The sequence below is a fragment of the Poecile atricapillus genome, chromosome 1, assembly GCF_030490865.1.
Source record: "Poecile atricapillus isolate bPoeAtr1 chromosome 1, bPoeAtr1.hap1, whole genome shotgun sequence".
Taxonomy (NCBI): domain Eukaryota; kingdom Metazoa; phylum Chordata; class Aves; order Passeriformes; family Paridae; genus Poecile; species Poecile atricapillus.
In genome coordinates, this window is record NC_081249.1 from 177,760,761 (window position 1) to 177,782,935 (window position 22,175).

Below are 22,175 nucleotides of genomic sequence, written 5' to 3' on the forward strand. Positions count from 1 at the left end.
CTCCACTGAGCAGTGCCTGGACGAGCAACAAGTGCTGCCCTCCAAGCAGCAACAGGATGGGATCACACATGGAGAAGGGACCAGGATTGAGGACACAAATTCCCTGTCACCAAACGCTTCCTCTCACAAAGGAGAGCCATTTCCCTTCTCCTCTGTGCTCTTCCAAGAGCTCCAGGATCAGCTTAGGGACCACACAGCTTTCTGCTTCACAAGGCCAGTCTTACCAGAAGAACCTGCAGCTGGAACTCTCCTTCACCCCACCAAAAAGCCTGGAACAAACATTTCCAACTAATAAACAAACTAGGAAAAATCTCAATTTCACAGAACAATCATTTCTGAGAGCACCCTGCCCACACACAGATCCATGGGGCACTCTGGAAGTTCCCCAGATGTTCATCAGACCAATATTCGTGGAAGGAGCAGCCCTGTACTTTTTCCAAATGCTCAGTGACAGCAGTACTGGGACAAGCTGCATCATGAAACCTCCTGGGATAATTATCTCAGTTGATAGCTCTATTCCTTGCAAATAAGGGAGTGGTGTTGGCATGGGCTATGGGCACCATAATTATCGAAGCCAGTTTCCTACAGATTTACATCAAACACTTGAAGAGTTTGGTATACAATGAGCTGCAAACTCCAATTAAGCTTTTCCCATGGCTGGGATATGTAATGAAAGCCTCTTCTCTGCCTGGATTCAGGGCTGTCTGGAGAGCAAGACCACACATGCTCTCTCCCACAGTCCACTGTGGCAAGTTCCTACTTTCTACAAGTCTTGTACTACTTGTATTACTACAAGGACTTGTCTACTTCAGAGATCAGCTTTGAACTATTTGTCAGAAGGCTTGTTACACAAGCTTTTTTGGTTTATGGTTATTTTGGTTTTGTTTTTTAAAATCAATCCAGCCTAGACAGTGGTGAAGAGTAAATGACAGCTCTGTTATGTGGTACAAGAGCTCTAAATCTTGACCTGCAGCTTGGAAAGTTTGACTTCAACTCAAGGAAATCATCCTTTTATGGTATTAAGGTATCTAGTAGCTGACATTGAAGGTGCTGCATGTAGCTGGCTTTTTTTACAATGCTATCAAAATACAAGCCATCATAAACTTAAATACTTCTGCATACCTATGCAATCTCCCAAAAGACTAAAACTGAACAACTCCTGATTTTCACCAGTAATATTGCCCCCAGACAAAAAACAAAAATACTTTTACTTTGCTTTCCTTGTCTATTGCTAAGAGATCTACAGCACACCTCATTGTTTTTTGATGAAAGCCATCCCAAATGACAGACTTGGCTATAAACAGATGAGATGCTGCAGTTTAGTTGTTTCCATAGCTTTAGTGAGTCAAACAGCACATCTTTGCTCACTGAACAATAAAGGTCCAGAAGTGGAATCAGACTTGAATAAATCTTTCCCTGTAAGTACATTCTGATCCCATATTTGGTAGAATCCTGTAGTACATACCCTACACACAGCAAAATTCGGTTTGTGCTTACAGTGTATTTTCACTATTTTCACCATCCCTGAACCAGTGTGGTCCCACACTGCTGCCAAAAGCAGCAATCTCACCTTTCACTTGTTAATTCATTCCCTCTGCTTCTCTCCTTGGTTCACAGGAAGAGGAAACAAAACTAGATTTATGCTTTAAGTTCAGTTTTAAAACCACATTCCTCACTCTCCAGCCCATTGCAAAGCCACAGAAGCACTTGTATCAGCAACATGGAAAACAGCAGAGAGCAGGAGACATCCCCTTGGAATTACTGTGAGTTTATAGCAGTCATGACATCCACCACATATGAAGGCTAAAGATCCCTCTTCTTTTGATCTGAACACCCAGTCCCAGAGCTTTTCATGGCTTCACACTCAAGTCCTGACTAACTGGAAAACCCTCTGCTGCTGAAGCAACCAGCACTCCCTCCCTTGAACATACATTAAAAGGGAAAAGTCACATGTTTATAGCTTATAGCAAAACACAAAGCTTCAACATATGCAACACTGACAACAAAATAACCGTATTTGTGTCTCCCTTTATATAATATCACCACCAGTACTTCACAGTCTTTACGCCCCCTTCCCTTGTATCAACCTCAACAATTCATTTTGTATCTAGTAATATTTCAACAAAAGAATGGCTAAGGATTCCCTTTTTTAAAAAAAGCAAGAATTATTTGAAACACATTTTTCTGCATCACAGCTTCAAAAAACAAGCAGTTGCTGTCTGCCAGCTATCTGAGAATTTCAGTGAAACACAACAGTGAATTTATTCTCAGACTTAATCTCATGGGGAAGAGTTGCCAAATAGCAAAAGCAAAGCTAAGGAGTTCTTCTGTAGCAATGGGATACTCCTGGTTCATTTCCTTCTTGGAGCTGTGTTCTCTGGTGCTGTATCAGTGTCACAGGTATGAATTCAATATGAATTTAGGTCTCAGCTTGTCTCCAGCTGATTGCATGCTCCAGTGCCTGTTCCAGAAGCAGCCTCCACCACCAGAGGTGTGCTAATCCCATTCCTGTTGGGGAGTTTTGGCAGTGAACACACAACTGCTCCCTGAACATCACAGGGCTTCAGAGATCACTACAACAGATGGCAACAAACACCTTTAACGCTGAAGTTTCTTGGATGCTGGAAGGAAGATACTGTTTTATCCTTGTTGCCCTCATTTCCAGGCACTCAAGCCTTGGCTGGCCAGAAGGTTCCCTTTCATGCACCTCTGGAAAAATGTACAGCTGCTTTCTGACCACACAATGACTGAAAACAGAGCTGGCAGTCACCTGCTCCACTCCCACCCAACTCAAAGGCTTGATCCAGGCAATCCATGACACCTCTGTTTGAGTTAATCTGGAAGATCCAGGTCTCCCCATTGAGTTTCAACTTCTTCAGAGTTAAAACTTTCCCCCCATGCACACAGCAAGGCAGATCTAGATCAAGCAAATCTGCACTACCTGCCAAATCCACCAAAGACATGAAACAACCTATTCTCTCTTCCTTCTCACAGGAGGCTCAAGTGCTAGAAGATTAATTCCCCTCAGATTTTGCTTTCTTTCTGAAGGAAAATGTTTTAAATAGTTGCAACAGAAAAACTAAAGTAGTATTAAGTAGAAAGGCTACAGCAATAAACAACTCATGGATAACCAAAGAGCTTCCATCCTTTCATTAACAAAAAAGCCACTGATCCAAAACCTTTGGTTTATGCAACCTGGGAGGAAGTCCTGAAAGAAAGACACAGTCCCACCTCAGACTCTGCTGGCTAAGACATCTCCATAGGCATAAATGCTTCCTAATCACTACCAGTCGTACAGCTTAACAAAGCCAGTCTTCCTGCAGAGCAAGAAAATCCAAACCAACAAGTTCCAAAGTCCCAAATAATCTCATCTCTTTACCCAATTAAAAGCAATGTTTTTGCATCTTTGAATTTGATTATCCATAAGAAAGGTATGTTGGAGTTATTAATTGTGGCTACAATCAGTTTGGGGTTTTGGGTTGGTTTTTTTTTGCTTCTGAGACAAGTGTTTGTTCTTACAACTTGCATTTGTGAAGTCACTTTACTATCATAAAACACTTCAGGAAGCATTCCCTTCTTCAGCACCTTTGGAATACTCTTTGGCACAGTGATCAGCTCTGTGTGTTCACCACAAGCCTTCTCCTCCCCAGCACTAAACTTTAGTATTCCTTGCTTTGTTTGAAGCTCCCTGTACTGTCCTCAAGCCTTCAAAGAGGCTGCAGTGATTCAGTGAAATGCAGCCTGACCTGATCTGTGCCATGACTCCAGATTTTTCAGAGAAAAGGCTGATTTGCACCACTGGCTCATGACTAGGAGTTAATTTTAATTACTTTTTATATCTACCTTTCAAAAGTTGCTCCTACCATCCATCAGGAACCCAGCAGTGAGCTGGCCCCAAAGCCTCACAGAGCTTTTATGTTCACATCCATCCAGCCAGCCCCAGGGATTAGCTCAGCACACAGCAAAAGGTTATGTACACCACAAAAAAAACAACAAAAATAGCTTTCAGAGGCACCTACTGCAGATCAGATAAGCTAGAACCTACTTTCCTCCTTCACAGGGTATACAAATTAAGTGGAACCTTATCTAGTGGAAACACCACAAGAAGTCACATGTGCTGTAGCTGAGGTTCTCCAGAGTGACCTTAATTATTCTCTGGCGTTCTGGAACAGAACTGGTCACTCTTCTGGTTTGGGGGGAAAGCCTATTCCTGGCTGCTGTGGCCTCCTCCTGCTCCTCCCACCTCCTCCCAGCAAGAGATGAAAGAATTTAGTACCCTACAGATGAGGTTAAATCATTATTTTTTTAATTATTCCGCTCCACACATCCCCCTCCAGCACCAGCAGGACTACCCTGCTATCACAACAGCTGTAACTTAAGAGTCATAAAAAATCAAGTTTGTTTCAGGGAGAATATTTATAGACAATACAGCTGACTAATCCTCATGCATGTTTAGCTTACGTAATACAGGCACTTCAAGAAAAACACACCTGATCTGTATTAACTTCACTCCATACAGAAAGTTAAAGGATGCTCTTGGCTTGCAAATACCACATGGATTGTGTAAGAACTGCTTTTAATCAGCTTTATTTACACCACACATCCAGCTTCCTCCAAGATTCCCAAAACTCTGCTATTTTCATACTCTTCTCCTCATTGAGGGGCAGAGGAAGAAATTCTGGAGTAAGAAAATCCAGAAGTAGCAGAAGGAACCAGTCCCCAAATGAGGGGCACAGGAGTCAGGGATTTATTACTGCAGCCACTTGGCACAGAAGAGCAGAGAGATCCAGTCAGGAATACAGAAGAGCTGGCATTTCTTCTGGGCTGGGAGAAACTTTCTGCACAAACTTCTTAGTACCTTCTTGATTTTTTCCTTAGCAAGTGGCTTGTTACTTGTCTCAGATTATTCTTCTGGAAATTAATTTGTTGCTTTTGTTTTTGTGAAATCAAAGATAAGCTGTGTAAGTAGCACAAGAGTTTGATTAAAAGCTGACACACTGGAAGAACCCAAGGAACATGCTGATGCAGCCTGCTAGTTCATTAGGTTAAGCTTCAATTAAAGCAGTCAAATAACCTGAGAGCTCCAAACAACTTAATAGCTAAAAGCTCTCTAAAGCAGGGATGACCTGAGTCTCACAACACAAAACACAGAAGTCATCCATAATCATGATATGATCAGAGAAAAAGAAAGGTAGCAACTTTAACAGAAAAAAAATCCCATATTTAAGATATTATTATACCAATTCCAATAGAAGTAATATGCCAGCAGAACATTAGAATGCAAGAGGTTTCCCTTTCAAAAAGCAAAGGGTAAGGGGTAAGGAAACCTCTTCTTTCACATAATAATTTCCTTAACAATCCCTATTTCCAACATTTTACAGTTCCCCCCAGCATTCATTTAACAAGGAGGCAATTTTATTCAGTGCTTTAAGCCCATCTCCAAAGCTGTCAGCTAAAACCATTCACCGCTGCATAAAACCAGCAATGTTAGTGCACAGCAAAACACAGGGTATAAACTAATCAGGTTCATTTCAAATCATGCTTTTTATTCCAGCTAAAAGAGCACAAGAGGTGGGCAAAGCACCACGTTTGGAGAATCCTCTTTCCAACCCTAAACCTCTCATAGCACGGAGAAAACGCTACTCATCTGAGAAGGATCTATAATCTATCAAATGCCACTGGAATTGTTTGATATAGAATTTGGTTAAATACACACAGAGCAGAAAGCGAGATCTGACTTTCACTGCATTCAAAACAAGTCAGAAAAACACAAAATCCCTTTCAAAGCAAAGTACTAAGCACAGCTGGCTTTTGGTGCACAGGAGGAAAGAAGGGAAGGAGGAAGACTTGATCCACACACCACCAGAGGCTCAGAACCACACAGCTTTGTTTGGAAACTATTTACAATCTGCTCTTAAATATCAGATCAAGAAAAGGCTGCAAGTTTCCAAATTGAGACAAATTAGACTTCATAGCATGTAAGAGGATGAGAGACCTCAAAACCCACCTGCCCTCACATTCTGAACATCCTCCCAACCTATTTGTAGTTTCCACACGCTCAAAGGTGCAAAACCAAACTGCTCAAATTTTAGTCTGAGGAATGAAGAGTAATAACACCATGTTACAGATGAAACTGTGCTACATTAAACATTATGGAGAAACTACATTTCACTCAAAGGACCATTTGAGCCATTGAAAATAAAAGCACAGTCCCAATAGTCATTTCCTAGGAAATCAAGTGCTTTCCCTAAAACCCTATCAAGGACTATTTGATAGTTCACATTTTCACAAGAAAAGCTGATAGCTTTCTTATAACTTCACCTCCAAATACAGGCAGTGGCAATGTCATTTTTGTGATTTCACAGAGTGGAAGAAGTTCCAAGATGTCTGTTACAGCTTTTTCAAACACTCGAGCATGACAAGAATCTTCTTAGGCTGGTTTCGGTACCATTTAGCACAGAGGAAGAGACAAAATTTGCATCCATTTTGTGAATATAGGTGATCTCACCAGCAGTGCACTGCATAGAAAGTGAGGCACTCAACTACTGCATCCTGAGCTGCAAGAGCAGCTCTGAGTCTAATTCTATCGATTTTAACATTCTTTTTAGTTTCCCAGGGAAAAAAAGACACCCTTACAAATTCACAGCCCTCAGTTCAACCCTAACTGCTCAACAGAATCCCAAATATTTGCCTCAGGAACAGAAAACAAAGAATTGGGTTTCCTTCTTTGTAGCACTTGCAAGCGTTGCTGCCTCTGAACACAGCAGCTTCCTTAATATCACTGATTCTGCATTATATCAACTGCTCCATGGCACAGGCTGTCAAAGGGAAGATAATCTACTGCACTGCCTGCTCCTAGCACATTTAGAGAGGGAAAGTAAAGAGAAAAAGCAAAGAATTACCATTCTGCCTGTTCTTGGTTAGCAACTGTGTTATGTGCCCTAAAATCCACACAGGATAAATTATTCTTCATACCCAGTCTGAAAGAACTACCACCAATCTACTGGATCCCTGTGTGGACCCAAAGTTCACAGGCATCACAGCACTGCTGTACCTGTGGGGCTTTTAAAAAAGTCTTAATAAACCAGAAATTATCAGTGCAGCACTACAGAGAGCTGGACTTCAATATATCTTCTTCAGACTTAAAACACACTGACAGCTTACTAATTCACAGCAACCTTGGGTGTTTGCTTTTATCATAATCTGTAACAAAGTTAATCAGACATCTCTAGCCAGGAAAACATTTCTGCAAAGCCATTAAGTGTTTATTGCTGATCAGCAGAATGAATTCTGATCTATGTCCCTTCCTGACAATAAAGTCTCTGTTTTATACTTTCACCCCACAGAATTTTGAGATTTTGCTTCCCTTAAGAGGGCTTCCCAAAAATGCTACATAAAATAAACACTGACCTTTCATGGGCCTCAGAAAACACCACTTATTAACAATGAATCAAAGCAACAGAAGTGATGAATTCCTAATGTTTTGTTTCAAATCCAAACGCTCAGAGATTCTGATCTCTGAAGAATCTCACTACACAACTTCGTGTAGCAGTGCCTGAACAGGAGATCTTGCACTGCTGTGCTCTGCAGACGGGAAGGCGTCTCCCCCCCACTGAAGCAACAAGAGATTTTTACACAAGACAACCACACAAGCCTGTGTTTATGCACAGATACAAGTTCTGAGACTGAAGCCACACTGAAGGCTCTACAGCAGAGAAGTTTCCTAGAGCAAAATTCTCACTCAGCTCATTTGCAGGGCTATTCCAGTTTCCCTACTTCTGGTTATACTCTGCAAGCTGAAGTTTCATTCCAACAAATACTAAGTAATGTGTACAAGTGGCACAATGGTTTGTAGAACAGAAAATAAGTTTAAAACCGCAGATAGCTCTCCCTCAAATTTTTTCCTTTGGAAATACAGCTCTTTTTCTCTGCCAACACCCACAAAGACAGACAGCATACTATTACTATTTTTATTCACCAACTTTCAAGAAAACAAGCCACCCCATATGCTTTTCTCTATTTCTCTAGGTTCCTTTGATTTTAAAAGCAAGGACGCCCTATGGAGCAAACCAGACCAAGAAAACAGAGGATCTGTTTAAAGCAGTGTTTCCCCAAGTACAGGCCATAGTATCAAACAGCATTACAGGACTCAGAAGTAGCTTTTGCAAGCCAAATGGAAATTCAGCTGTGGAAATAAAGCTCACGAGCTCAAGACTGAAATTGGAAGTGCATTGCCCAGCAAAGCATGACTGCAGGAGCTAGTTCAGAGACACTGAAATCAAGTAATTGATTACAGCTGCCTGGCTCGAGAGATTCCCTGTTGCCCTCAAGTTTTTATACCTGACATCACTCTCCATAAGGGCACCTTGGCCATGCTGCACTGTTTCCAGCTGAAGAGGGGAGTGGTATAATGCTAAAAAGCTTTGCAGCCACTGCAGTGCATGAGGATGTGTAAGTACAGACATAATCTGAGTCTATCTCATTTTTATGTGGGTTTTGGAGATACCAAATTCTTTCCTGTCCTCCCTTGCCCAGCTAAAGGTGCTGCATTTCAGAACATAAACCACACATTCCCTTGCTACTCTGTCAATTCTTTGGCATTAGACTCACTACAATATCTCTAAGGGTCTCCCACAACTGTTTTCCTTTCCTCCTACAGCCCTATCAAAAAGGAGCATTTGTAGAAATCTCTCAGGCTGCACCACCTTGAGGGGGAGCAGAAGATAAGAATGACATCCAGAAATATTCACACCCCATCAGTTTGTTTCCATATCTTTGTGAAACTCAGAAGCAAATCTCCTGGGACTGCCCATTATAAAGGAACAAGCCTGAAACCTACTGGAGAGGCAGTCATGTCTGGACAAATCCCAGATTCTTCCTTTCAGAGTTTTAGCCAAGGACAAAAATCCTCCACTAGGATATTTTACAACCAGTAGGAAAAGGAGACATTCCACATCCAGAAAATTTAAATGTTTGAGTAACACAGAATACTATTCTTAGCTCTGAACTGAGCTCATATACATGAGGCAAAATATGAGACTGCTAAACTACACGAGACATTGTTGACAGTTCTCAAAGAAGTTCCAGGTTGTGCTCAAAATTACTCCAAAAAGCTGGTTTTCCAAGAAAAGACAAAATTCCCTAACTCTTCTACATCTACCCCTCGGTTACTTGGGGTAGCAGAACATTTGTGTCCATTCACACTCACTCAAACTCGACATCCCAACGCTGTTATTACTACTGCAGGCAGCAGAGGTGAAGCAATAGTAGTGACAAGGAGAACAATGAAAAAACAAGGAGTTTCATAAGCCAGGGAACCAGCAAAGCATGATTTCCTCTGGGTGCATGTCTTGCAGTTGGATTCCTTCTTTGTCTACTGAGGTGACAGCTCCAAATGAAGCTTTTTCTCAGAGGTGAGAATCAGTCACACGGATTCCCTGATGTCTAACAAGGAGGGGGGTGGGAATCTCATTCATCTTACAGCCTCTCCTCACCAGAGCTCAAATAGCATCGGGAGGCTGTGGAATAAAATCAGTTCAGTGACATCCTTCATTTCCAGTTACAGACTACAACCTCACCTGTCACTACATCTCTCAGTAAATCACGGCATGTTCACCAGAGGCAGATGGAAAATGACTGGGATAGGGAGCCAGTCGTGCCAGCAGAGCTGAGGATTCAGTGTCCTGCTCCTGCAAGAAAACTGCCTGGACAGCCAGGAGCAGGGACTGCTTCTCTCCAGCTGTGCCATCACCACCCCAAAACTGACTGCCTTGCTCAGTCCCAACACCAGATCCTTACACAGCTTATCCCACACCAACAAACACCAGCAGCTCCAGAGGCTACAGGCAGTTACAACCATCAGTGTGAAACAAGGACCTGCTCAGAACTTCTCCAGATTTTAACCACCATTCATTTATGACAAGACAAACTGCTCATCTGAACAATCATTATCTGGACTTCTGTTCTTCCAAAACAAACAACAAATAATAGGAAACTGAAAGGTCCTGTCAAATTCTGCTTGCTATACTGTATTTTTTAAATTTTGACAAAAGCTGTCACACTGCTTAAGTCTGTACATCAAATAAACTCTGTCTTTTTCCAAATACAGAGTAAAGTCTAGGAAGAGAAGCAGGAAGAAAATTAAATGTGTGTTATCTCTAACCAGACCAGCCTTTCATTTAATAATGACTAAGTAAACCAAAGGCTGCTCCCAATCACTTATACAAGCTCCACTCAGTTCATGCACAAGTAAGAATGGTACAGGAGGTGGGAGAACATCCCTTTGTACTCGTGGTTACAATAAATGAGTTGTTTTTACAAATGAATACACTTATTTTCTGGATATTAAAGAGCATCATACATTCTTATCTCTTTTAGTTTAACTCAGCTAAGTATTTTGGTCCCTTGACTTAGGCATGACAAACTGATCTTTAATGCATTTCTCTATCTCTGCACAGCACAAAGCATCCCACTTTTACCACCTGACATATTCGTAACTAATTTCCTCAGTTCACAAAAGTGAGACACCTGGTTTTTCTCAACTGTCATCTCAGCCCAAAACTTACAAATAAGCCCATTCTCCTTCTTTGGGCCTGAATAGTCTGCAACTGGACCCCAGCCAGCCTCAAATCCTGTTCCTTCCTTCTCACATGCACTGGCTACAGAATGCCCAGAGGTCAAAGAACAAATCACTTTTGCCTCAAGAATCGGCTTACCCTTTAACAAAATATCGTTTTACCATTGTTCTCTCTACACCAAGACATTTCCAGTAGGTAAAGCCCTAACACAAACCAGTCTCCTCCAAAGAGTTGAAGGTGCAAACCAGCACTATGTGATCAGAGGCCAATTCCTGAGTTGAACCTGAAGTCACATTGCACATGATAAACCAGTAAGGTACACAGAGCTTGACTTAGACGCTGTTAATCACTTAAGCCCTGGCTTTGCTTACAGAGGGAACTGTACTTTCTTCCTGCATCCTTACATGGACAGCTATTTGCTGGATAACACCAGTCTCTGCATGCTGGAAACTCCAAACTTGCAATAAAACTGGATATATGGCACTCCAGTTTTGCAGCTGGAAGTGGGATTGCACAACCAGAGATAAGGCACAGCTAAGCAAGCAATGGAACTCCAGCATTTTGTGCTCAAACATGGAAAAAGGCCCCAAATCCAAGCCAAAACTTAAAGCTCTTTTGCTCTGACAGCAAGCAGACTGTGAAAATACTGGAAAAAAACCCAGCTTAGTTATCTTTTGTAGGCAAAAGAAGAAACACATCTAGAGATTTTGGGAAAGCTCCATCAAAGTCTTTTAAATGGGCACAAGGACTCATGACCAAAAAGGGTAAGAAAGAACATTTGGGTATTAAGAAAATATTTGTGGAAATTATGGGGAATTTGCAGCGCACATCCCTAAAAGCAAACAAGCAGCTTGCAGTCTCTACCCTGGCACCCTGAGCAAGGCATTTCACCTAGGGAACAAATCTCAGCACAGTCAGTAAGACCAAAGCACCACAGATTCCATGGCCACTGCCCATGGAGCCAGATCTGCGACCCCCTGGAATGCCAGAACCATCCCAAGGGCAGCTCCATCACCAGTGGTGTTTTGAAGCCTCCCTCATCTTTCACTCTTTTCATTCTTCCAGTGAAGCCCAGCCTAAAAAAAGTAGAGTAAAAAAAACATGCAAAATTGCCCACTTGGCTGTTGCCAAACTTCCTTCTCCAGTTTTTGCTCTGATGGAACAAATTACTCAGCTGCTCGTATGAACCAACACCTGCCTCCTCATAGATCTGCCCCCACACCAAATCATTCCATTTGCTTAATTTGCCGGTAGTTTTTTGGCAAAAGCCATCAAGGTACTGACAGCCCATTTAATTAAACCTTCTGGCAGAGTCAGAGGGAACACTTACAAAGAATTCCTGTGTACTGCAGTCCTCCCAGAGGAGGTGCAGACCTGCAGCAGGACACTGCCACCTCTCCCATCACACACGTGGCTCTGGAATGGGACTTCTGCCCACTGCCCAGCACAGAAAGCCACACAGCAAATTCATGAATCAAAACTCGCTCCCTGATGCACTGAGAAATCACTCCAGCAAATTTTAAGATTCAGAATGCGATTCAAGGTAAGTATTGCACGTATGTTAGCAGGAAGGTTAGGGCAAGCACAAGGTAATGAATCCTATCAAGCCTGAAAGATTCTTCTTCAACATCAAAATGATTTTGAATCCAAGTATTGAGCTACACAGCTATTTGCTCTCAGAGGTCAAACATGCACTAGGAGAAAGGCAAGTTGAAAGTACAGCAACATTTTGGTATATTAGTCAATGTTCCATAAAAAACACAGTCAATCTGTGAGGTGCTGAACCCTGCCACAGGATGTGCTGGGAAGCAGGAACCACGCAGCCCTCGCTATCTTTCACCAGCACAGCGTCTCCTGTGAGAGGAGGACACACACAAACTCTACTCCTGTTTCAAAGGCTGTGCCCCCACCAGCACTAAATCAGACATCAACAATCAAAATGAATTCACACTGTTGCACATGAAGAAATACAGCTGTGCTTATATCAAAGTTTCAGCCCATTAACTTCTGTGTCCAGACTAAACAGTTCTTTCACTCTTCTTAGGGGCACGTGCTCCAGGGTTTGCACATTTGGGCTCCAGTTTATTTGTAACAAGCAAGCAGAGATTTAAGCTTTTATTCACTTCAATTTGTTTACATTCATACAGGGACCAGTTGTCTTCACAGTCAGTTCCACTCTGTCCTCACCAATGACATTTCCATGCCTTAAGAGGATACACCTTAGAAGTTCGAAGCCTACCTGTTAGTTGAGGCATTACCAAAGCCTCAACTGACTTCAAAGTTTGAAGAATAAAATTGTTTCATGACAGCTTATGAACTAGAATCTAAATTAAAGACAGCACACATTTCTGGGTGAAGAGTAATTTGAAAGCCCACTAAACACATCATTACAGTTAAATAAGTGCTTCAAAAAGTTAAAAAGCATTCCTCAGAAAGAAAGACTGGTAACTTCTTGTCCTCAATTCCTTGAATGTAAAGAGAAAAAAAAAAAAAATTTGCAACAGGGGTCAGTTAACCACAATACTCAAGGAGATGACCACAACACTTCTTGGCCTTCTCCTTTTAACCCACCACATGCCAGCTGTCATAACTTTTCTTGCCTGTCCCCATTCCTTTGGGGAGGCAGCACAACAGATATTTTACACAGTCCTTTACTCACTGTGCAGCTGCCTGTACCTCTGGTAAATACAATTACTTGCTACATAGCAGTGCAGCTCTATCATAGTTAATGTAAGCAATAAATATGACAGAAGAACATCAGGTTTTTATTGACAAACACTCAAGTGAGGGCATGTGTGGCCTTTGTACCAATTTCCTAGAACAGGAAGCCTTGTGCTCCCCAGATTAGGCCCACATCTACTCCATCCTCCTTGAAACACTTGAGTTGTATCTACAGTGAGGTCAGCATGCAATATTAAAAATTATACTGTTAAATGACCTGAAGTAAATCACTTCCAGAAGCACAAAACAGAGCTTGCCTGCTTTCCCTCCCTCCAGCAGAAACAAACTGCTGTTGAAAGCAGCTCAACCTAAACAGGTCCTTCAGCTATCAGCACCTTCATATCATTCCTCATCAAATGGAGCTCATCTCCAAACCACTTTGCTTTTAACACAACAAACTCTTCAGCTTTGTAGACGTTGTCTGTATCCATTTTCACAACTGCTGTTTATAATGTGCTCCCTCCAGATGACATTTCTGTTGTGAAACAGAGGAAAGCTTTTAGCTGAATTACTCTCTTCTCCATGAGCCAATAACTGCTGTACTACCCAGCTGCGTGCGTGCTTCCCAGTGACCTCACACGAGGACTTCCAAGGCTGGAATATGAAGAACTGAGCAAAAATTCATTGCAAAACAGCTGATAGTTGCTATTTTTAGGAACAGAGGTTATGCTAATCAGAAGGAGTAACTGTAGAAGCATTGCCTAGATGAAGACAATGCAAGTCCAGTGTCACCCTGTTCACACACCACTCATAACCCCATCACACTAAAATGCTGTGTCCTCCTGCCACACGGCTCCTCAGTGACAAGTCTTCAAACACCAATTATTTAAAACTGCTGAAGTTTCAGTGTACAGGGATTTCCTACAAAGACTGCCTTCCTGAATCCTAAAATCTCTCAACTCCAGCCAACAAGTGCTGTTTGTGGGAAGGGCAGGAGAGATGTTTATTCCTAGGCAAACCCAAAGACAGCTTACCCTTAGTGCTGAATTCCCAGCACCACGATGCCTCATACTCAGACTTTAAGAAAACCCTACAAACAGTGTGCTGCCTGCTGTCCTCCCCTGCTCTTTGGTTTTAAATCATTATTCAGTCATCACCACTGCAGAGACCCAGGGAGAGTCACACTGCAAGGTCAACCAGAGTCACACAGAGGGGCACAGCTGGTGGTGCAGAAGGTGCTGGATGCTGCAGCACAGGCGAGGAGCTGGGACAGCTCCTGCTCTGCCCTCAGAGCTCACTAATCTCTGCTTTGGAACCCCCACTGCTCTCAACTGTACTCTTTGCTTAACATGAGCCCAAGACTATTCCAGGCTGGCAAGTAATAGGATTAAAGCAGTCTAATCCCAGATGTTACTTACAGTTTGTCAGACAAGGCATGAATTGGTGCCCCAAAGCACAGGAATGTCGCTATGAACTCAAGACCCAGGACTAACCTGGGTTACAGCAGGAGATGCCTAAAAACAAGTATGATGCAAAGATAAGGGAGGCATAAAATTCTGAACTGCATCTTCTCAAGAGGGAAACAAGCCCTCCAAAGGAAAAGCAGGAGCCCCTCAACAAATTGGTCTATGCAGGTCAAGTGAAAATGCAAGGGCACCATTTAGTCATGTCTTCATAAAACAACAAAAAAAAGAAGTGAGCAGCTTTGCCTCAAAAGTCTCTGGAAGCAGGCACACTCCCTATACCAGCAACCTCATTCCTGTCCCTGAAGGTTTAAACTCGTGACAAGTCACATGCAAGCTTTCAGTGGTGACCTTGGGACAGAGAGAGAATAAACATAAGGATTTCTGTTGATAAAAGAAAAAGCATCCTCAACACAAATGAGATTTAGGGTATCAAACAGTAGAGCCAAAAAAAGGATTTGACAGCACAAAGTACACTGGAAACCAGCTTGAGATCCTGTTTCAAGCTGGGAGCTTAGACCAAATCCTCCTCTACTTCACTTGCCTTGCTGACCACAGGACAAATAAGCCACGAGTATGACAGTGCAGAATAACCAGACACAACTGAGATGACACCACAAGAAGCACTAAACAAAGACAAACAAACACACCAGAGGAGTCCTCTTTGGAAGGTTTCACAGCCACACCAGTCACAAGTGCCCAGGACAAACTGAGAACCAAAGGCTGTGCAGACAATACCAACAGGAAACACGACACTTTTGCAGGACTTTGCAAACAGTTGTAAAACTTCTCTGCTGGCACCCTGAACTAACAAACCCCACCTAGAGCAGGTACTACACTCACATACCTCTTCAGGGTACAGAAGATGAAGGTTAAGTTTAAACCTTCTATCACTACTGAGCAAGTTACAGAGCAACATTAGTCCTGTGAGTATAAACCAGCTATAATTTCAGTTTGAACTGGATAATAGAAAGTTCCTGACTTCTTAGGAAAATCTGTTCTCAAGCAACCTTGTAATTACAGTCAAAGAACAGCCTGCTGTTAAGAAGGAACATGAAATAGCTTAAGTAAGATACTGGTTTCAGCAGCAAAAAACAAACCTTAACAGCCTAGAAAGTAATTTCTTGGTTTATACACATATTTTAAAGTAGAACCAAGTGGACTGTTACAGTATTTACAAATTTACATTTACAAATTCCAGCTGAAAATGGAAAACTATTCATCCCTGATTCTGCCAGGACTGAAGAGGAACAGTGGTTCTACTTGGTTCTATACAAAAAGTGTATCAAAGGCAAAGTCCTTCATTTCCCAGACTTGTTTATTCAGAGTAAACTGTTTTCCATATTTTAAGAAAAAAAGCCTGAGCCTTTCACTTCCATATGTGTGACCTCCTGCCTGTACACACCAAGGGGATTAGTTTAACTTCCAGAATGCACTCAGTTTCCTTTTTATAACAAACATTAAACATGCAGACGTTTGAGGCTGTGATTTGCTTCAACAAACATAGATTTTGGAGTCTGATGTTTCTGCTCTCTGATTTTACATCGGTACTGAGATGCTGTGAATAAAGCCTACAGCTGGATACAAATCTGCACTCTGAGAAAGTCAAAAGTACTCCAAGGAATAGGATAGCTGCAGAAAACCAACTCAAGTATGTTTTCTTTCTTAGCTTAAATGAAGCAAAACGTTTGCTCTATCCAGCCATACACAAGTATTCCAAAAAAATCCACAGACCTTTCCCCAGATACAATCCTTTCCACTGTTTTCCTACACTGCAGTTAATGTTCTATTCAGACACAATTCTTCTGGTGTTTGATTAATCTCCTTGCAAGTTTGAACTGACCCTGATCACACATTCGCAATATGCACACATAAGATCCACTATAAACATAGCAGAAGACAAAGGTCTCCAAGAAGCCACTGTTAATATTAAAAAAAAAAAGCCCAAACCAAAATCTATTTCTCTAGAACAGCAGCCTTCCAGCAATGACTGCTGGAGTCAATGATTCTCACAGAATCATGACCCTGAACACATTTAACTGGTAGCTCCCATAATGTGCTTTAAATGAAACCTAAAGTACATTTTCAAATAAGGTTTAAAAGCAGAACTCGAGTCACCTAAGCAGTTTCACCAATGTATTTACACCAGACAGTGCAGAAAATCACCCAAGTCATTAAACCAAGCCTCAGTCTGGTATCAGACAGCAAATCCATCTACGTGCAAACTCAGTCCCCAGTTTAATTCCACAGCCAGGATGACTCTCCCTCCTCCTTCAGTCCATGCACACAAGCAAAGAGCACTCAAGGACAAGCACAGATCCCACACTGCATCACCACTGGAAACCTGCATTGGCTTCTTCCTGAACTGCATAACAAGAGATGAACAAGAGTTACATGAAAAGCCAGACAGGTAAGTAAAAAAAAAAGGAAATGTGTTTATAAGCAGAAGACACTTCAGAAACTTCATTTACCCATGGTAGTGGGAACTTTGATCAGTCAAAAAAAAGCCAGTAGGAAAAACAGGAATTTAAAAATGCGTATCCATTTAGATTAACACAGAAAGATTGTTTCAGATCTAAGGTTGCTTCAAGTATAAAGCAGTCTATCAATGAGAAGATCTTCCCAAATATTACCACAAAAGACTAAATACAAGTGCAATTTCTGTAGAATCCCAGAATGGTTTGGGTTGGAAGAGACCTTAAAGACCTGCTATGGGTAGGGACATCTTCCACTAGACCAGGTTGCTCCAAGACCTATCCTTTTATTCTAATTTCTCAAAAGGTTAAATTGAACCAAAACTACAGCCTGTTTATTCAAGTATGCCCAACAGTCCACATTAAACAATGCTCCCATAACAACTCACAGTGGCTTCTTTTAGCACTGAAACCTCCAAATTAACCAATGTCATTTATTTTAATGGTTGACAATGGAAAATTTACACGTAAAATGCTGACAGCAATTTCAAAGTTACTACTGTACCACTCTACTGAGGGACAGCCCTTAAGAGTTTTGTCTGGTTCAATTTAAAAAATGCATTAGGTACTGCAAAATCCAGTAAATCTGTATGACAAAGTCTTCCTCAGCTGAGGATGCACCAGGCTGTACCTCCTTGCTAAAGGAGTAGCAAATACCCAGAAAGCCTTTGGTTAATAAGGAATATTCCATTTACATGCACACAACCACCAGAAACCCCATCCAAAACTGCCATCCAACAAAGCATTCAATGGCAGGTGCAAATCTTTCACTGCTACAGAACTCAGCCACTGACTATAGCTCGTATCTCTTTGCTCTTCCTCTTTCAATTGACATCATTTTAATCAAGTGACTTTCCTGAGAGGCCACAGCTGCCCTTCCCCATGGTGCAGTCCCAAAGGATTGAAGGGTCCCAGGCCACTGCCACCTGCCCCCAGTGACAGGCACCCCCTGCAGCCAGGGACCAGCTCCTTCACATTCAGCAGAGCCAGGCTGGCTGCAATGACACTGCTGGAATAAAGCCCTCAGGCCAAAATTCAAAGTTAGGGGACAAAGGGGCACCAGGAGGAAGGGGCCAGGACAGGAACCTCAAAACATTAACACCACACTGGATAAGTCAAACAAAAGCTACTGACAGCCGCAGTAACTAACAAGCCCCGACACTATTCAGGTGCTTGGTACTGCATTCAGCATCTCCTTAACTCCCTCCAGCCCCACGTTCCAAGAAATATATAATGAGCCATTACTTTGACAGGACTTCAAACAAAGCTGCTTTCTTTTTTTCTTCAAAAAGAATTAGAATATGAATGTTTCTGCTTCACCAAGAAATCCAGAGCCTTTTGTGAGCAGATGATGCTACGAGCAGATGTACACAAGCAGATTCACAATAAAGCAGATGATCTCTTCTTTACCAGCCATCTTGACCTGTCTGGCTCGATTTACATAAACTGTTTCTATTCACTACAACATTGATTATGTAAACCTCGGCAAAATCTTAACCAAACACACGCTGCCACATCACTGCCAGCACAGACGTAGCGCGGTGCTGGGAGAAGGTTATTAGAAATGTGTTTGTGAAACGCCTCGGGATTTACTGGGGCTCACATTAAGGCGCAGACTGAGCAATCACAACTATTGCAGACAATAAGGAACGTGTGCCCTGCTGGGAGAGGCAGCTCCTGCCAAAACACCGCCTCTTCCCCTCCATTTAAAGGTCAAGGTACAGCAGCCCCACTTTAATACTGCTAAGGCAGAGTGAGAGCAAAAGATAAAGGGAAAGTTTTGTCATCTTAAAAACAGGAGCTCAGCAGTTTGCCAGGTATGCCAATTCCTTTGTTCATCATCCTTTTCACCACCTAATTTAAAAGTCTCACAGTTCAAGACACAAGTTATTCATCAACATCACAATCAAGGCATTTTTTTTTAAAAAAAAAAACAACCCACACAGTGTCTCAAAACAGCTTTTTCTTTTTTTTTTTTTCTTTTAAATCTAGCTGCGAGGCTGCGCTATCAATTTTAATCAGGCAGTTGTAACAGGAGCTGCAACACTACGCTTCTGCTGGTCCCCAGATCTCAGTTTCACTACAGGGAGGAGAGCAGATTTACACTGTCTTATTTAAATGATACTCCAGATTACAAGATTTTAATACAAAACAGGTACTAAGAGGGTTTTTTTAGCATCCTGAACAGCTTAAGCTGTTCCAAGAGTTCCTAGTCACAAATGTTGAGTCACCAAAGAAAAGAGAGGGATGTTTGCATTATTTGTGGTGCTACAAACATTTAAGAGACCTCTGATAGGAGTAACGAGCTCCTGAAGTGGCAAAGGGCTCTTAAAACAACAACCTTCGGTCTAAAAATTAAAAATACAGTGACTGAAGTCATGAGATTTCCTGGAGTGCTTCCATCACGTCCACCTAGCCCTAGATCACATTGTGTGAGCAGTGACAGCCCCATTGTTTGAGCGCAGCCACAGACACAGCGTGACCAGAGAGACTCAGCCCCCATGCACAGACTTCTTGTCCCTGGCTGCTCTGCAAGGACAGATCTGCTCGCATTTTCTGTACATCCTACACCTAACAAGATGCAACCTCAGTAGTTTTAGACAACGGCTGAAACTCAAACAGGACCTAAACTCAGCCATACACGTTTTATTTAGATTTTATTGGCGTGCTTCAACACACACACAGTGAAGATCAAGAGCCCAGCAGAACCGATAAGCTGAGATCAATGCGTCCCCATATTAAAGGCAAAGCGCACCAGACTTTGCCAGGTTAAGATCAGAGCCAAAGCATTTCATACTTCTGTACTTTCAACTGCTGCTAAAAATAGTAAAGCAACAGAAAGAAAAACGCTTCCAGCTGTGCACAAAGAGCCTCTGCAGCACAACATCAATTTATGCACTCTAATTTAATTAAAGATTCTGCATTATACTATGACTTTATTGTCAGAGACAGTGTTGCACAGCTGAGCTCACCCTCCATTTCCACAAATGAAACAGTAAGAACGTTTCTTTATTAAATTTAGTGAGATATGGGTATTTCTCACGAATCGAGGGACTTAAATTCAAGGATTTCAAGTAACAGCTACGCCACGTTCACGAGAGCAGCTGTGTTTTATTCCACGGTAACTGCATCTTGCCCCAGTCTCGTGACAGGAAACATTTAGCATCCCTTAAGGAAAAAAAGGTGCTGGATACGAGTACCCAGCCTGGACTGCTCTTTTTAAAACAGTTATTCCCCAAAGGTGAGCACGGCTCTTTAGGAAAGGACCGAAACAAAAATCCCCAAGAAACCACAACAGGGTTTTCTACGACCTTGCAGCAAATATGTACCAGATTCTGGGGGAGGCTGAGTAACGCAGCGAGGCTGTGACTGTGCTGCTTGACGGCTGGCTCCCAAACCTTTCCGTCGTGTTTAGCACTGAGAAATTACTCCATGAACCATGAGTTACCACCTATTAAACTACCAAAATTAAGCATCTCTTCTGAGGTTCGCGAGGGCTCTCAGCAAGCACGGCTTAGGCGCTTCTCCCTCATCTGCCTCCGCGGCGCTCAGCAAGAGCGGCTGCGAGCTTTAACAGCAGGGCAACAGCGTAATGCCAAGCGGATTACTTTAAGATCCATATCAAGCCGAGAAAATAAACATTTCCACGACGAATCTGAATATAAGTGCTTCACCCTCCTCCCGCTCCTCGTTCCAAAGTCATCTCCCTGCCATCTGTAAGGAGGACGCCGTCTCCCGGCGGCAGCGGCGGAGGGACGGGGCCCGCAGCGGGGAGCGGGGGGGGTTTGTGTGCCATAACCCCGCACCCTCCGGCCCCGCAAGAAGTTTCTTCCCCAGCCCCGCCGCGACCTCCGTGCCCGAGAGCGGCCGGAGCCCGCTCCGCCAGCCCGTCTGTCCCTCCGGCACCGGGACCACCATCCATCCATCCATCCATCCATCCATCCATCCATCCATCCATCCCCCTCCGGCGCCGGGACCACCCCCCACGCATCTCTCCCTCCCTGCTCCTCTCGGGCACCGGGTCCCCGCTCCGTCCCTACCCGCTCCCCCCGGCACCGGGTCCCCGCAACGGCCGCACCGCGCGCCCCGTCACGCATCGGGACCTCCCCCCCTTCACCCCTCCATCCCTCCCTCCCTCCCTCCCCGCTCCTCTCCGGCACCGGCATGACCCCGTCCTTCCCTCCCCACATCCCTCACTAAACGGGACCCCCCCCACAGCCCCCATCCATCCTTCCCTCGGGCACCGGGACCCCCCCGCGGATGCCTCGGGATCACCCCCCCGCGCACTCGGCCGCCGGGCAGGCGGGAAGCGCCACGCGCCCCCCTTCACCTCCGAGCGCTCCCTCGCAGCGCGGAGCCGCGGCCGGCGCTGAGCCGGAGCCTGGGAGCGGGGCAGCCCCCGCCGCCCCGGGACCGCCGCGCTTCTCCCCCCCTCCCTCCCCGGAGCCCCTGCCCAGCGCTCACCCCAGCACCACCAGCTCCCCGTACTTCACGGGCTCCTTGTTCAGCGCGCACAGCTCCTCCTGGCTAGGGGAAAACATGGGGCCGCCGCTATGGTAGCACCGGCCGCCCCCGTCAGAGCCGCCGCCGCGGGGGCGCGTCCCGAGCGGGCTCCGCTCCGCTCTGCGCCGCCGGCCACCGGCAACGGCCACTACACCGAGGGGGGGCCGGGGGCGGAGCCAACGGGGGGAACGGACCAACCCGCCGCGGCGGGGGGTCGGGAGGAGCGAACCGGCGCCGTTTCCCCCCGCGAGGCTGCGAGTGGCCCCGCCCTCCCCGCGCCTATTAACAGTCGGCGGACTGGGCGGGGCTGGGCGCGGGTGCGCTCCGCCCCCTCCCGCGCGCCGCGCCCCCCCCCCCGGCACAGGCGGCAGTGGTACGGCCCGGCCGTGTTATGTAAACATAGAGTAAAGGGGACCCGGCCGCTCTTAAAGGGGCCGCGCACCGGCGGCCGCGGCTCGGGGTCAGCGAGGGGTCCCGAGCGGGGGGCTCTGGGTCAC

General features: G+C 44.2%; 1 protein-coding gene across 4 annotated transcripts in view; it reads right to left on the reverse strand.

Annotated features, from left to right (window-relative positions):
• Nucleotides 1–21,922, reverse strand: part of PELI2 (pellino E3 ubiquitin protein ligase family member 2) — a 79,961-nt gene extending 58,039 nt beyond the window's left edge. For 2 of the 4 annotated variants that reach the window (XR_009279047.1, XM_058852237.1), the window contains exon 1: nucleotides 21,640–21,922. Coding sequence is in view for 3 of the 4 variants with exons in the window: in XM_058852237.1 (XP_058708220.1) it covers nucleotides 21,640–21,716 (77 nt within the window). In the remaining variant the exon portion in view is untranslated. The remainder of the gene's footprint in view (nucleotides 1–21,639) is intronic. The other 2 variants (XM_058852259.1, XM_058852249.1) reach the window with 2 other exon arrangements.
• Nucleotides 21,923–22,175: the final 253 nt, after the last annotated feature.